The sequence below is a fragment of the Apodemus sylvaticus genome, chromosome 10 (assembly GCF_947179515.1).
Source record: "Apodemus sylvaticus chromosome 10, mApoSyl1.1, whole genome shotgun sequence".
NCBI classification, from domain to species: domain Eukaryota; kingdom Metazoa; phylum Chordata; class Mammalia; order Rodentia; family Muridae; genus Apodemus; species Apodemus sylvaticus.
The window spans coordinates 108427061-108439940 of NC_067481.1; the positions used below are offsets into that span (position 1 = coordinate 108427061).

Genomic DNA, 12880 nt, shown 5'->3' on the forward strand with positions numbered 1-12880 from the left:
TTTATCGAGACAGGGTTTCTCTGTATTGCCCTGGCTGTCCTGGAACTCACTCTGTAGACCAGGCTGGCCTCGAACTCAGAAATCTGCCTGCCTCTGCCTCCCAAGTGCTGTGATTAAAGGCGTGCGCCACCACTGCCTGGCTCCATCTATACTTTTGAAAATATTTAAGAGTAGTTTTCTCCAAGTGTGGTGGCGTGTGCCTATAGGCCTAAGTAAATGTGGCCTGACCTACAGTCCTAAATCTATTTAAAAATGTACCACATATTTTAAAATCCATCTTAGCGAATGTGCAAACACACAAAGGTCAGCTCTCAGAACGCCTTTTTCTCCTTTCAGCCTACCCTCTCCCTCCCAGCCTCTACACTACGTGGGGAAAACTGGAGTGATGGCGTCTATTAGGTCCTTGGGCAAGTTTATCAAGTCATCTGAGAAGATGGGAGTTCAGACCTAACAGCACTAGATGCTAACTGCACCCGAGGCCAAGCTTCATTCAGGCGGTTGCGGAAAGTTACACTTAAGATCTCACCCTCCCCGGAGAAGGTTCTCGCTCCAGGTACCGCTAGTTTCGTGGTCGTAAATTTTCCTTCACGTTACACCTGAGGATCCCAAACAGAAAAGTCGCTCGCGAGGGCGAACACTGCGCAAGCAAGCGTAGAAGGGGCAGCAGGTCGCGTTGCGCACGCGCAGTTCCCTTGGCCCCTCCGCTGTTTCCTGGTGTGGAGCCGAACGCGGCTTCCCGCCCCGCCCCTTGCGTTGCCATGGAGAGTGGCTAAAGCCCGCCTGAGGCAGCGCCCTGGGCCTGGTGTCCTCTGGCGGGGTTCGCGTGGACGATGTTGAGCCTCACGGAGCTTCCTCAAAAGACCGCAGACTTTGCGGAGATGCGGTCCGGGCCCCTGGGTCGCTGCAGTCACTTTTTTTGGCTGGGCGTCGCCTTCGACACGGTGGGTGTGGCAGTGTTGTTCACTGGCGTCTTCGCCAACTTGCTGTTCTACGACATGCTGCTCTATTTGGGTTCCATCATCGTCTTCGTCAGTCTCCTGTGGTGGATCTCCTGGTACACCGGCAACATCGAGGCGCTCCCGGAAGACCCCTTGAGGGAGACTTCGCACCGCGACGGCGGGGTGCACCGCAGCGGCAGCCATCGCTTCTCGCTGACCCTCAGGAGCGTCTCCAACACTTTTCAGCGCATCCGCCGGCGGCGGCGGCGCCGACTCCACCCGCGGGTCGTCCAGAGGACCAGTAGCATCAGCTCCACCGACCCGGGCCGGCTGGAAAGGAGCCGCGACGCCAGAACCGCGGGCGGCAGAGCGTTGTTACGGCCAGGGAAGCTCGAGTCTGTTCTGAACCAGTTTAGCGGAGTCCAGGCCTCTAAGAGCCTGCCTCTGGTCCTTGCCCATACCCCTCTTTCCATCTGTACTTCTAGGAGCCAACCTGTCTTTTCGGTGACCTCACAGAGCTACCCTCTGGCGTCTGACAGCAATTCTCAGATGGCTTTGTCCTCTGACAGCCATGTGCCTGTGGATTCTCTTCATCCTCAGCAGCGCTCTAGGATCAGCGTGGCCTCTCGGAGCTACCCTCTGCAACGGGCAGAAAGTCAGAGCCACCTCCTGGTGCCCATGTCCTCTGGAAGTTTCTCTATGATCTCTCAGAGACACCTCCAGTCCTCAGACAGCTATGTGTCTGTCCCTGTGGACCCTTACTTTCAGGAGCGCTCTGAGATCAGCGCGGCCTCTCGAAGCTACCCCCTGGAACGGGTAGAAAGTCAGAGCCATCTCCTGGTGCTCTCTGACAGTTTATCTATGGTACCCATGACCTCTCAGAGCGAAATCCAGCCCTCTGTATCCTCTGAAAGCTTTGTATCTGTGGACCCTTACTTTCAGGGGCACTCTAAAATCAGTATGGCCTCTCGGATCTACCCTCTGGAACGGGCAGAAAGTCAGAGCCACCTCATAGTGCCCGTGCCCTCTGACACTTTGTCTATGATACCTGTGACCTCTCAGAGCCAAATCCGGCCCTCTATATCTTCTGAAAGCTGTGTGCCTGTGGACACTCAGTCTCAAGAGCGCTCTAAAATCAGCGTGGCCTCTCAGATCTACCCTCTGGAACGGGTAGAAAGCCAGAGCCACCTCCTAGTACCCAGGCCCTCTGACAGTTTCCCTATGGTACCCATGACCTCTCAGAGCCAAATCCAGGGATCTCTAGCCCAACAAAGCCATCTCCAGAATCTTCCTCCTACTTCTCAAATTCCTGAAACTGATAAAACTTCTAAGACCCATACTTTGGCCAAGGGGGTTCCTGTGGTGCCACCTGGGTCTGCCCAGGCCTCTTTAACCCAGACTTCTCAAAGACCTTCATCTGCCCAGAAGGTTCCTAAGAACTAAAATGCTGAAGCTTTGGAGACTCTCCCAGCACCCAGCTTGAAACTAACTCAGGAGCATCCTGACCCTTCATCACCTGTCAGTAAGGCCATAGATTCAGACACTCAATAGTGTGACAGTTCTGGAAACCCTTCAGCCTTGGGGACAGTGAGGAAAAGTCACTCTAATAGGAATCAGACATGAGCCATTTGAATGTCTACTAAAGCCTTTGCCAAGTAAGTGGCTTGGAGAAAAAGTTACCAACATTATTACCCTTTTTATTGTTAGTGTTCTAGTGGCTTTCTCAATTCCTGTAGTGGGAACAAAGTGGCCTGGACTTCAGGGATTAGCCATTTTGATGTTTTTGAGACCAGTTCTTTGAGTAGTTGAGACTAAGGCTTTGCCTACTGTATTGAATAATGAAATCTTTTTCCTTTTGTTTAAGGTTAGAGGATGGAGCCAGAGGAATGCTATTCTTTTAGGAAGCCATAAGGTCTGGAGATGTGTGGAGGATTTGGATTGTGTAAGGGTTCTCTTGGAAGAAGACAGCTTTAATTTGTACATGGACATAACGCCAAGTGACACTGAATCTTAGTGAGGAAGTAATTTCAATGTATTTGACTTTTGTCAGAGAGGTTGCCTTTTATTGGAGGCAGTGCCCTTCCAAATGCCTTTTAAAGCTCAAGGCAAATCCTATCCATTAATCTTCATATTCATACACTTTTCAGTGAGTCACTTCTACTTAATGCCAAGTGATATTAATTTCCTGTTTACAGCAGTGATTGTTGCTGTTTAAATAAATCATCGAAATAAAACATTTGTACAATGTAAAGGTAAGCTTTGAATGCATAAGAAAAGTTGGATGGCTCTAAAGTGAACGTGTTGCACCTGAGCTAGCTAGTTCACTTTCTCTCCTCCTCTTTCTCTCTCCTCTCCCCTCTCCTCTGCCTCCCAAATCCTGGCATTAAAGGTATGCCCTTTCTATTAACAGAGACCTCATGTAGACCAGGCTGGGCTCAGACCCTGATCCTTCTACTTCCGTAGTGGCAGGATTACAAGTATGCACTGTCACCCTCATCTGAGCTTTCTTTTTCTTTACCTTTTTTTTTGGGATGGGGTGTGTGTGTGGGGGGGTCTGATGCCCATGGACAGAAGAGGGCATATGATCTTCTGGAAATGGAGTTAGACAGCTGTGAGCCTCCATGTGGGTGCTGGGAATCAAACCTGGGTCCTCTGGAAGAGCAGCCTGTGCTCTTAACTGGGCACCAATCTCTCTAGCCCCATATACATATATAAATATATATACACATATATACATATATACATGTATATATTACATTTAGTTCAATAATGGAAAGAACTGAATATTAGGCAGCAGTTATTATTTTCTTACAACTTTCTTCAAAATTCCTTTAAGAAATGTATGTTTCTCTTCTCTAGAAATATATATTCTGTGAATCTTTTATTATTTGAGATGAGTCTCTATTTAGCCTTGGGTATCCTAGAACTCACTATGCAGACCAGACTGGGCTTGAACTCACAGAGTTTTATAAATCTTTACAGGCATTTTGGCCTCTTGAATTTTATACAGTTTGAACAACTGAATTATATAAATAACATTTAATTTATAAATAAATATATTTATAAATATATAAAATATGTCCAATTACTTATGTTTCTATCGAAAGAGAGAGAAGCTGGGCATGGTAACATATGCTTATAATCCTAACATTTGGGTTGCAGAGGCGGGATGAGTGTTGAAAGTTCAAGGTCAATCAAGGCAACCTGTCTCAAGAAACAAAAATTAAAAAGTTAGGGGGTTGGGCTCTAGTGGAGTGGCTCAGTGACAGTGCTTGCTTGTCTGATACAATAGTGTGTGTGTGAGTGTGTGTGTGTGTGTGTGTGTGTGTGTAAAACTATGAGCAAAACTAATTTTAAAAGGGAAAGGCTGGGTTGAATGTGTTGGTGCACACCTATAATCTCAGCATTCATGAGGTAGAGGAAGACATCATCTCTAAAATTTGGATGCCAGCCTGGTCCACAAAAGCAGGTTCTAGGCCATCAGGGCTTCATAGCGAGACTCTCTCAAAAACAGAAGAAAACCAGGACTTTAGCATGTTGTAGGATTTTCCCTGTCCAATTACACTAGGGCATCAGGAGGCGGAGCTAAGAGTTGCAGAGACAGAGTCTCAGAGGAGAAGGGAGAAGGGAGAAGGTCAAGATGGGAGGCAGAAGTGAAGCAGCGTGGCTTTACCCAGCCATAGGTAGTTATGATATAAGTTCAGAATAATTGGGATAAAGCTCTTATCATTATCAGTTGGTTCTGAAATTACTGTATTGGGATCTTGTAAATTGAGAATGTATTGATACATAAATCTGATTATTATAAGCTTCAAGAGTTTTGTTTTTACCGTGTAGCTGGGTGTTGTGGTGGCTGGCCGTGGGGTGGACGGTTGTTGTGTGGCAGTGAGAGGAACTTGGAACTCAGGCCCTGCCAGAGCGTTGCTGGGTAGAGACAGAGCTGGTGGGACTGAGACAGGTGGAGAGTTGCTGGCCCATGTGCAGGAACAAACGTGCTGGCCCTTTTTTGATATTTCCTGCAACATTAGTGTTACTTCAAATGGCTACTTCCCGCCTCCTTTCTTTGATGCAGCTAGTTCCTATTATCTAAGTGAGTCTTAGACGTTAGACGCTAAATACCAGGGACAAGATAAACATGAGAATAAAAAGATGCAGATCTTGCCAACAGAAATGTTGTAGTTTTTGTTTTCTGAATCCAAACGATAATTATGAGGATGCCTGAAGTCAGCCTTTTGACAGGAGGAGCCTCTCATGCCCTCTAAATAATTAGCTCACCCGCCAAACGCTGGTGTTCTTTGTAGCTGGTGCCAGGCATTGCCGTGGGTTCTGAGTCAGTGTGTTTGACAAGTTCCTTACTTGTCAGGGACTTCCAACCAACAGGAGGCACAGACACTGAAATAACTCCTACAGTGTAATACAGTGTACACTATCCAGTATGTAATGCAATGTAACACAGTCAATACTGTAAACAGGATGCAAGACAGTGTAATACAGTATAACACCAGTGAGGGCTGTGTGAGGGGTGTTTGAAATGGATCCAAAAGTCGATGTTCACTTGGGGAAGACCATGGATGAGACCATGGAAAAAGGAAAGAAGCTCTTTAAAAAATAGTAGAGAGGAGGGCCTGGAGAGCTCAGCAGAGAACGTGACGCCCACTTCTGGCCCTGGTGGGTACAAACACACACAGGACATAGAACAGGTACAAATACACATGCACATAAATACTTTTTTTTAAATTGTGGTTTTTTTGGAGGCCAGGCAGCAGTGGGCTTACATCTTTATTCCATGCACAGGGTAGGCAGAGTTAGAGGGGTTGTTTTGTTTTGTTTTGGTTTGGTTTTGGTTTTGGTTTTCAAGACAGGGTTTCTCTGTGTAGCCCTGGCTGTCCTGGAACTCACTCTGTAGACAAGGCTGGCCTTGAACTCAGAAATCCTCTTGCCTCTGCCTCCCAAGTGCTGGGATTAAAGGCGTGTGCCACCACCGCCTGGCTAGAGTTTTAACAAAAGAAAGCAAAAATAGGAAAGAAATGGGGGAAAAAATCTGTTCCTTATCCAGTAGACCATGAGAATCTTTGTGTTTCATTTGTTTGATAGCCTCAGTTTGTATCATCTTTGAAAAAACACACATGTATTTATTAATAATAATAGCTATTGAATGTTTATAATGCACAAGAGGTGACTCAGGCATTTATCACAGTTGGACACTGTTATCTCCACTTAAATGATGGTTTGACATTAAGAGATTAAATAAAATTTTCAAAGTCATAAGTAGAGGAGTTGGAATTGATGCATAATTTGTTATATGGGATATATGACTCACTTTCCTTTCATATTAACATTACTAGTTAGGTGTGGTGGTTCATACCTATAATCTCAGCACTCTGGAGAATCAGTTTAAGGTAATTTTCAACCACATGGGGAGTTTGAGGCCAGCCAGAGCCACATGAGACCCTGCCAATATTATTAAGGAGCCTTTTTTGCTATGCATCCTAAGTGTACTAAGTTGTAATACTGCAGGTCAGTTGGTGACAACTTCTCTACTTAAACTTTTGGTGGTGGCTAGAATGGAAAGGCCATCCCTTGCCTTTGTTGTCTGGTTTTATTCTAGATTATCATGTTTGTAACTACCATCTCAAGTACAATTGCCCTTTTTGTTCCAGAACTTAACAATGTTTCTACATACTTAACTGCTAACTTGATACAAAAGACAAGTTCTTATATTGTTGTAGAAACTTCTCTCTGGAGTCCTGACCTGTTCCAGGCAGACACTGCTTACGCCAAGTGTTGTGTGATACTGCCTGTACTTGCTTCAGCACTGGAGGCAGTTTCCCAGCTGCCAGTAATAGTGCTGTTTATTACCAGGGTTATAAACCATATGCACTTTCTTATTCTAATGACTTTTTATTTAAAATAAAGTGTAAAAATATAGACTTGTGCAAACAATCCAGAAACCTGAGTGAAAAATAATGTCCTATATAACATGTATACAAATAAAATTCACATGCAAATATCATTAAAAATATAAAATGAAAACACCACTTTGCAGTTTGGCATATTAGCACGTCTTTGACTTCAGCACTTAGGATGCAGAAGTGGATTTCTGTGAGGTTGAGGCCAGTATTGTCTACATATTGAGTTCCAGGACAGCTAGAACAAAAACTCACCAGAAAAAGACTAGGATTGCAATCTCATTATAAAAGATGTCACAAAGGATTAACATGTTTAGTGTGTTATGTAACACATTAGGTATGTAATTTTACAACTTTAGAGTTTCCCATTTCTACTAATCACTTAAAATTAGTCTTGAAGGTGAAGAGGAACTGAGTAGGTCAATAGGATCTGAAGTCCTCGACAGAGTGGATCTTCCCAACCTCATCATCCAGGGCAGACCTCCCTGTCTGTCATCATCCAGGGCAGACCTCGCTGGCCTCATCAGTCTCCCCCCACCCCCAGACAGGGTTTCTCTGTGTAGCCCTGGCTGTCCTGGAACTCACTCTGTAGACCAGGCTGGCCTGGAACTCAGAAATCTGCCTGTCTCTGCCTCCCAAGTGCTGGGATTACACACATGCACCACCACCGCCTGGCTTCTCATTAGCCTTTCATTGTTTTTTTTTTTTTTTTAATTTTTGTGTTGAGACAAGTCTCACATAGCTGAAGTTAGTTTTGAACTAATTGCCCTGTTTCTGCCTCCTGAGTGGTAAGATTACAGACATGTGCCACCAGTCTCATCTTTGATTGTATATTTAATTTCTTTAGTACTTGGCGTCCAAACCAGGGCCTTGTCCATGCCAGGCAAGTGCTCCCATGAGCATGTAGGCCTATTTTGTACGTGTGTCTCTTTGTTACCCAGGTTGGCTCTTGCTATGTCCTGCAGAACAGCTGGGATTATAGGAAATATGATACCTGACTAAAAGTGAGCTTTTAAACTAGTATAGCAAGCTGAGTTGTGGTGGTATGCACCTTTAATTGAACACTCAAGGAGTCAAAGGCAGGATCTCTATGTGTTCTAGGCCAGCTGTTCTCATAGACTAGCCAGAGCTACACAATGAGATCCTGTCTCAAACAATGATATAATAAAGCAGTCAATATGGCTCAGCAGGAAAAATACTGACTGTGTAAGCCTGACAAAAACACACAAAGGTGCATGCATCTGCACTCACACTCACACAGTAAAAGATAAAATTGTATAATGCTTTAAGAGGAAACCTCCGGGCTGGAGAGATGGCTCAGCTGGTAAGAGCACCAACTGCTCTTCCAAAAGTCATGAGTTCAAATCCCAGCATCCACATGGTGGCTCACAACCATCCATAAAGAGATCTGACACCCTCTTCTGGCTGTCTGAAGACAGCTACAGTGTACTTACATATAATAAATAAATACATAAAAAAAAAAAAAACTACAAGAGGAAACCTCCAAAAATTGTAGGTTTTTTTTTTTTTTTTTTTTTTTTTTAAAGATATGTTCTTGGCCGGTGGCGCACGCCTGTAATCCCAGCACTCTGGGAGGCAGAGGCAGTTGGATTTCTGAGTTCAAGGCCAGCCTGGTCTACAGAGTGAGTTCCAGGATAGCCAGGGCTATACAGAGAAACCCTGTCTCGAAAAAAACCAAATCCAAAAAAAAAAAAAAAAAAAAAAAAAGACATGTTCTTAGGCCTTTGTTCTTTGAACTGTGAAACTAAGGATGAGCCTGAAATTCTGAGCCTCCTCACTCGACTTTTTTTTTTTAAAGACTTATTTCTTTATGTATATGAGTACAATTGTAGCTGTCTTCAGACACACCAGAAGAGGGCAGCAGGTCTCTATTACAGAGGGTTGTGAGCCACCATGTGGTTGTTGGGACTTGAACCTAGGACCTCTGGAAGAGCAGTCAGTGCTCTTAACCACTGAGCCATCTCTCCAGCCCCTTCCCTGTACTTTTTTTGGTTTTTTTGATTTTTGGTTTTTTCAAGACAGGGTTTCTCAGTGTAGCCCTGGCTGTCCTGGAAGTCACTCTGTAGACCAAGCTGGCCTCGAACTCAGAAATCTGCCTGTCTCTGCCTCCCAGAGTGCTGGGATTACAGGAGTGCGCCACCACTGCCTGGCTTCCCTGTACTTCTTAAGTGCTAGAGTTAAAGGTATTTGTGACCAATCATATTTTATATGGTGCTGGGTATTGAATCCAGGGTTTTCTGAATATCAGGTCAGTACTCTACCAACTGAGTTACATTCTCAGTCAAAATTGATTTATAAAGTGCCAATTTGTTTAGAAGATTATGATGCAGTCTCTAAGAAGCCATTTTCACCCTTCATTTTTACCTTGCATAGCAAGAACATTAAGGAGTAAACAGTGCTGAGGATAGGATGTAGGATAGGAAAGGATATAGGATAGGAAAAAGAATTGGTTGCAGCTTTAAAAATAAGTTAAAAGTATAGGAAATTAGATGTGATGATGCATTTCTGTAATCTGAGCACGTGGGAGAATCCAGGCAGTAGGATCAAAAGTCAAGACCATCCTAAGTTAGGTCACAGTTGAAGATTGCCAGCCTGGGCTACTTGAGATGGTATTTTTAAAAGCCAAAAGTAGGCAGTGGTTAAAAGCCTGTTATTGAAAAAAAAAAAAAGGAAAGAGAAAAAAAGGCCGGGGTGTGGTGGGGCACGCCTTTAATCCCAGCACTTGGGAGGCAGAGGCAGGCGGATTTCTGAGTTCGAGGCCAGCCTGGTCTACAGTGTGAGTTCTAGGACAGCCAGGGCTACACAGAGAAACCCTGTCTCAAAAAACAAAACAAAACAAAACAAAATCCAAAAACATAAAAGCAATTCTTTGCTGGCGCGTATCTCAGTGGCAGAGGATGTGCTTGCACAAGGCCCTTGACTTGAATGTCAGGACCAAACAAAACAAAGCAAAAGAACAAAAACAAGGGGGCTGCAGAGCTGGCTCAGAAGTTAAGTGCACTGACTGCTCTTCCAGAGGTTCTGAGTTCAATTTCCAGCACCACATGGTGGTTCACAACCATCTGTAATGGGATCTCTCTTCTGGAGTGTCTGAAGACAGCTACAGTGTACTCACAAAAAATAAATAAATAAATCTTAAAAAAAAAAACCCAACTAAGCAAACCAGCCAACAAACCTAACAGTAACTCTGGTGGGGTGTAGCAGTGCACACCTGGAATTCCAGCCCTTGGAGGGAAGGAGGAAGCAGAGGGATCAAGGGTTCAGACCCAGCGTAGTCTACAGAAGCAGCTTGAAGCCAGACTTGCCTTTGTCTCAAAGAAACAAACATACAAACAAAACAATAAAAACCACACTAAAAGTCCAACAAAATCAACAGGCAGAGGCACTCTAAGCACTTAGGAGGACTAAGGATTTGAGGCGATACAGGGACACTATGTAAGTTAGTATAAAGTATGCTTACCCGGCTAGCTTCAAATGAATGAGATTCAAATTATGATTTACTTATTAGGCTCGGTGCAATTACTAGGGGATTATCCCTAATCTAATTTTCTAATGCTAGTCTGGCTAATACCCCAACTGAGTTCCCTAAATACTTAAACTTTTTGGGTTATTTCTGCTCCAGCAGTATGGCATCCCAGGGAGGCATTTCACTCTGGCCTGTGCTGCTGGTCCATCCTGAGTAGTGGAGACCTCCTGTTCTCTTTTTCTATTCTTCCCCTATTTTCTGTTCTTCCTCCCTCCCTCTCTTTATCTCTCTCCCCCCTCTCATGATCCCTACCTATGATCCCAAGCTTGATAACTCAAACTCCACCTCTCTCTAATTCCTCCAGCAATTGACTTGCTAGTTTTATTTACTAATAGTTTTAAATTGGGGAACAAAGTTTACATTGCATCACTTGGTATACATGAGGATCTGGGGGTAATCAGATCTTAGGAACCAGTATTTAGCATTTGAATACAGAGCAGCACCGGGCCAAGCCCCAATGTTTCCCCCTTTTTGTATAAATACAATGGTTCTTTCTCTTACAATAATAATAATAATAATAATAATAATAATAAAAATTCAGGGCTGGAGAGATGGTTCAATAGTTAAGAGCACTGGCTGCTCTTTCAGAGGTTCTGAGTTCAATTCCCAAAACCACATGGTGGCTCACAACCTACTGTAGTGGGATCTGATGCCCTCTTCTGGCAAGTAGGTATATGTGTAAATAGAGCACTAATGTACAAGAAACAGCATACAATAGGGACTTATATAAAGCAATTATAAAAATTATTAGGTAGTATTTACATTCATAATGTCCAGTCCACTTAATCTCACAACTTTAGAAAAGTATTATATCATCTATTCTGTCATGATGAGTTCAGAGTTTTATATCTAAATCATTTTTATCATAACATATTACTAACCTAAAAATATTTTCTTAGAAAAAAAATATCTTCTAGACCCCAAAACATCATCTTAAGTCCTAAATAACTTAAGCTTAATTGCAACCATAACTATCTAGTCTTCAATTTCATCAGAGACTTGTGAAGGAATAAATATCATCTAAGTATGTAATAAGTGTAGAGCAAGCAGCTTCTAAATTATGGAAATGACAGACATAGTTGGCTGCCTGAACAGTCCTCCAGAATTGCCTCTATAATGTTGGAGCATCTATTTTCACCTTTTGGCCCAGTATATCTGACACACCTTTGGAGAAGCAGGAATTAAAAAAGGGCTGCTTATCCTGTCTTGGTAGAGTTTAGCAGTCAACTAACCTACATTATGCCTATTTTGGACAGTATTTTTGTTGTTGTTGTTGTTTTTTTTAAAGACAGGGTTTCTCTGTGTAGCCCTGGCTGTCCTGGAACTCACTCTGTAGACCAGGCTGGCCTCGAACTCAGGAATCTGCCTGCCTCTGCCTCCCAAGTGCTGGGATCAAAGGCCATCACTGCCCGGCTGGGACAGCATTTTGTCTGTAGTCAGAGCAATGGCAGTCTTTGCCCAGTGGCAGCTTACTGTTGGGGTCCAGAAATCTCACAAACCACACAAATACTGATCTCAGTCAGATAGGGATAGTTAATTGAGCACACACCCCAGAACTGGTCGACCAGGGATTTAAATCCCAAATCCACAAACATCTGTGCCAAGTTATTTCATCAATCAAGATTTAGGGATAGGGGATTTCCTTAGGAACATGTCTTTGTTGTACATTTATCTTGCCCCCATTGGTTGGGGTATTCAACTGTGGAAGGGGATTTGCCTTGCTAATATTCATGTAATTTGCCAACCAGGATGCCAGTTATCCATGTGCATGTCTCTTTCTGCCAAGCAGGATGTCAGTTTCCAGGGAGGTCTTGGGAACTTAAACTTTACTGGACCACTACTCAAAATGGAAGTCTTATTCCAAATAGTTTCTTTTTTTAAAAAAATTACTTTTATTTTATGCACATTGGTATAATTTTGCCTACATGTATATCTATGTGAGCGTGTCAGATCTTGGAGTCACAGACAGTTCTGAGCTGCCCGTGTGGGTGATGGGAATTGAACTAGGGTTCTCTGGAAGAGCAGTCAGTACTCTTAACCTTCTAGCTCTCTCTCCAGCCCCCCAAACAAATAGTTTCTTATATTGGTGCAGGTGTCTCTCTTATATTGATGTCTATCCCAAGGGCAGATTAATACCATAAAGGCTTATACACAGGTGCAGAGAGTGCCGCTCAGTGGTTAGTTTAGGTCCAAGCTTATTTTGGGGTAACTACACAAAACAGTTTTATTGACTTTTTTTTTTTTTTTTGGATTTGGGTTTTTTCGAGACAGGGTTTCTCTGTATAGCCTTGGGTATCCTGGAACTCACTCTGTAGACCAGGCTGGCCTCGAACTCAGAAATTCTCCTGCCTCTGCCTCCCAGAGTGCTGGGATTACAGGCATGCACCACCACTGCCTGGCTATGCAGGTTAACAAGATGCTGAAGATAGTTTTATTTTGTAATTTCTACACAGCTTCCAAAAGTTTCATTTTTCTTTCTTACTGAC

General features: G+C 43.6%; 1 protein-coding gene across 1 annotated transcript; it reads left to right on the forward strand.

The window, feature by feature from the left end:
* Positions 1–708: 708 nt before the first annotated feature.
* On the forward strand, positions 709–6187 carry LOC127693928 (uncharacterized). The gene is made up of 2 exons (XM_052195211.1): positions 709–2593; positions 2803–6187. The coding sequence occupies exon 1, from the start codon at positions 831–833 to the stop codon at positions 2379–2381; it is 1551 nt and encodes a 516-aa protein (XP_052051171.1). The 5' UTR covers positions 709–830; the 3' UTR covers positions 2382–2593; positions 2803–6187.
* The last annotated feature ends 6693 nt before the right edge of the window (positions 6188–12880 follow it).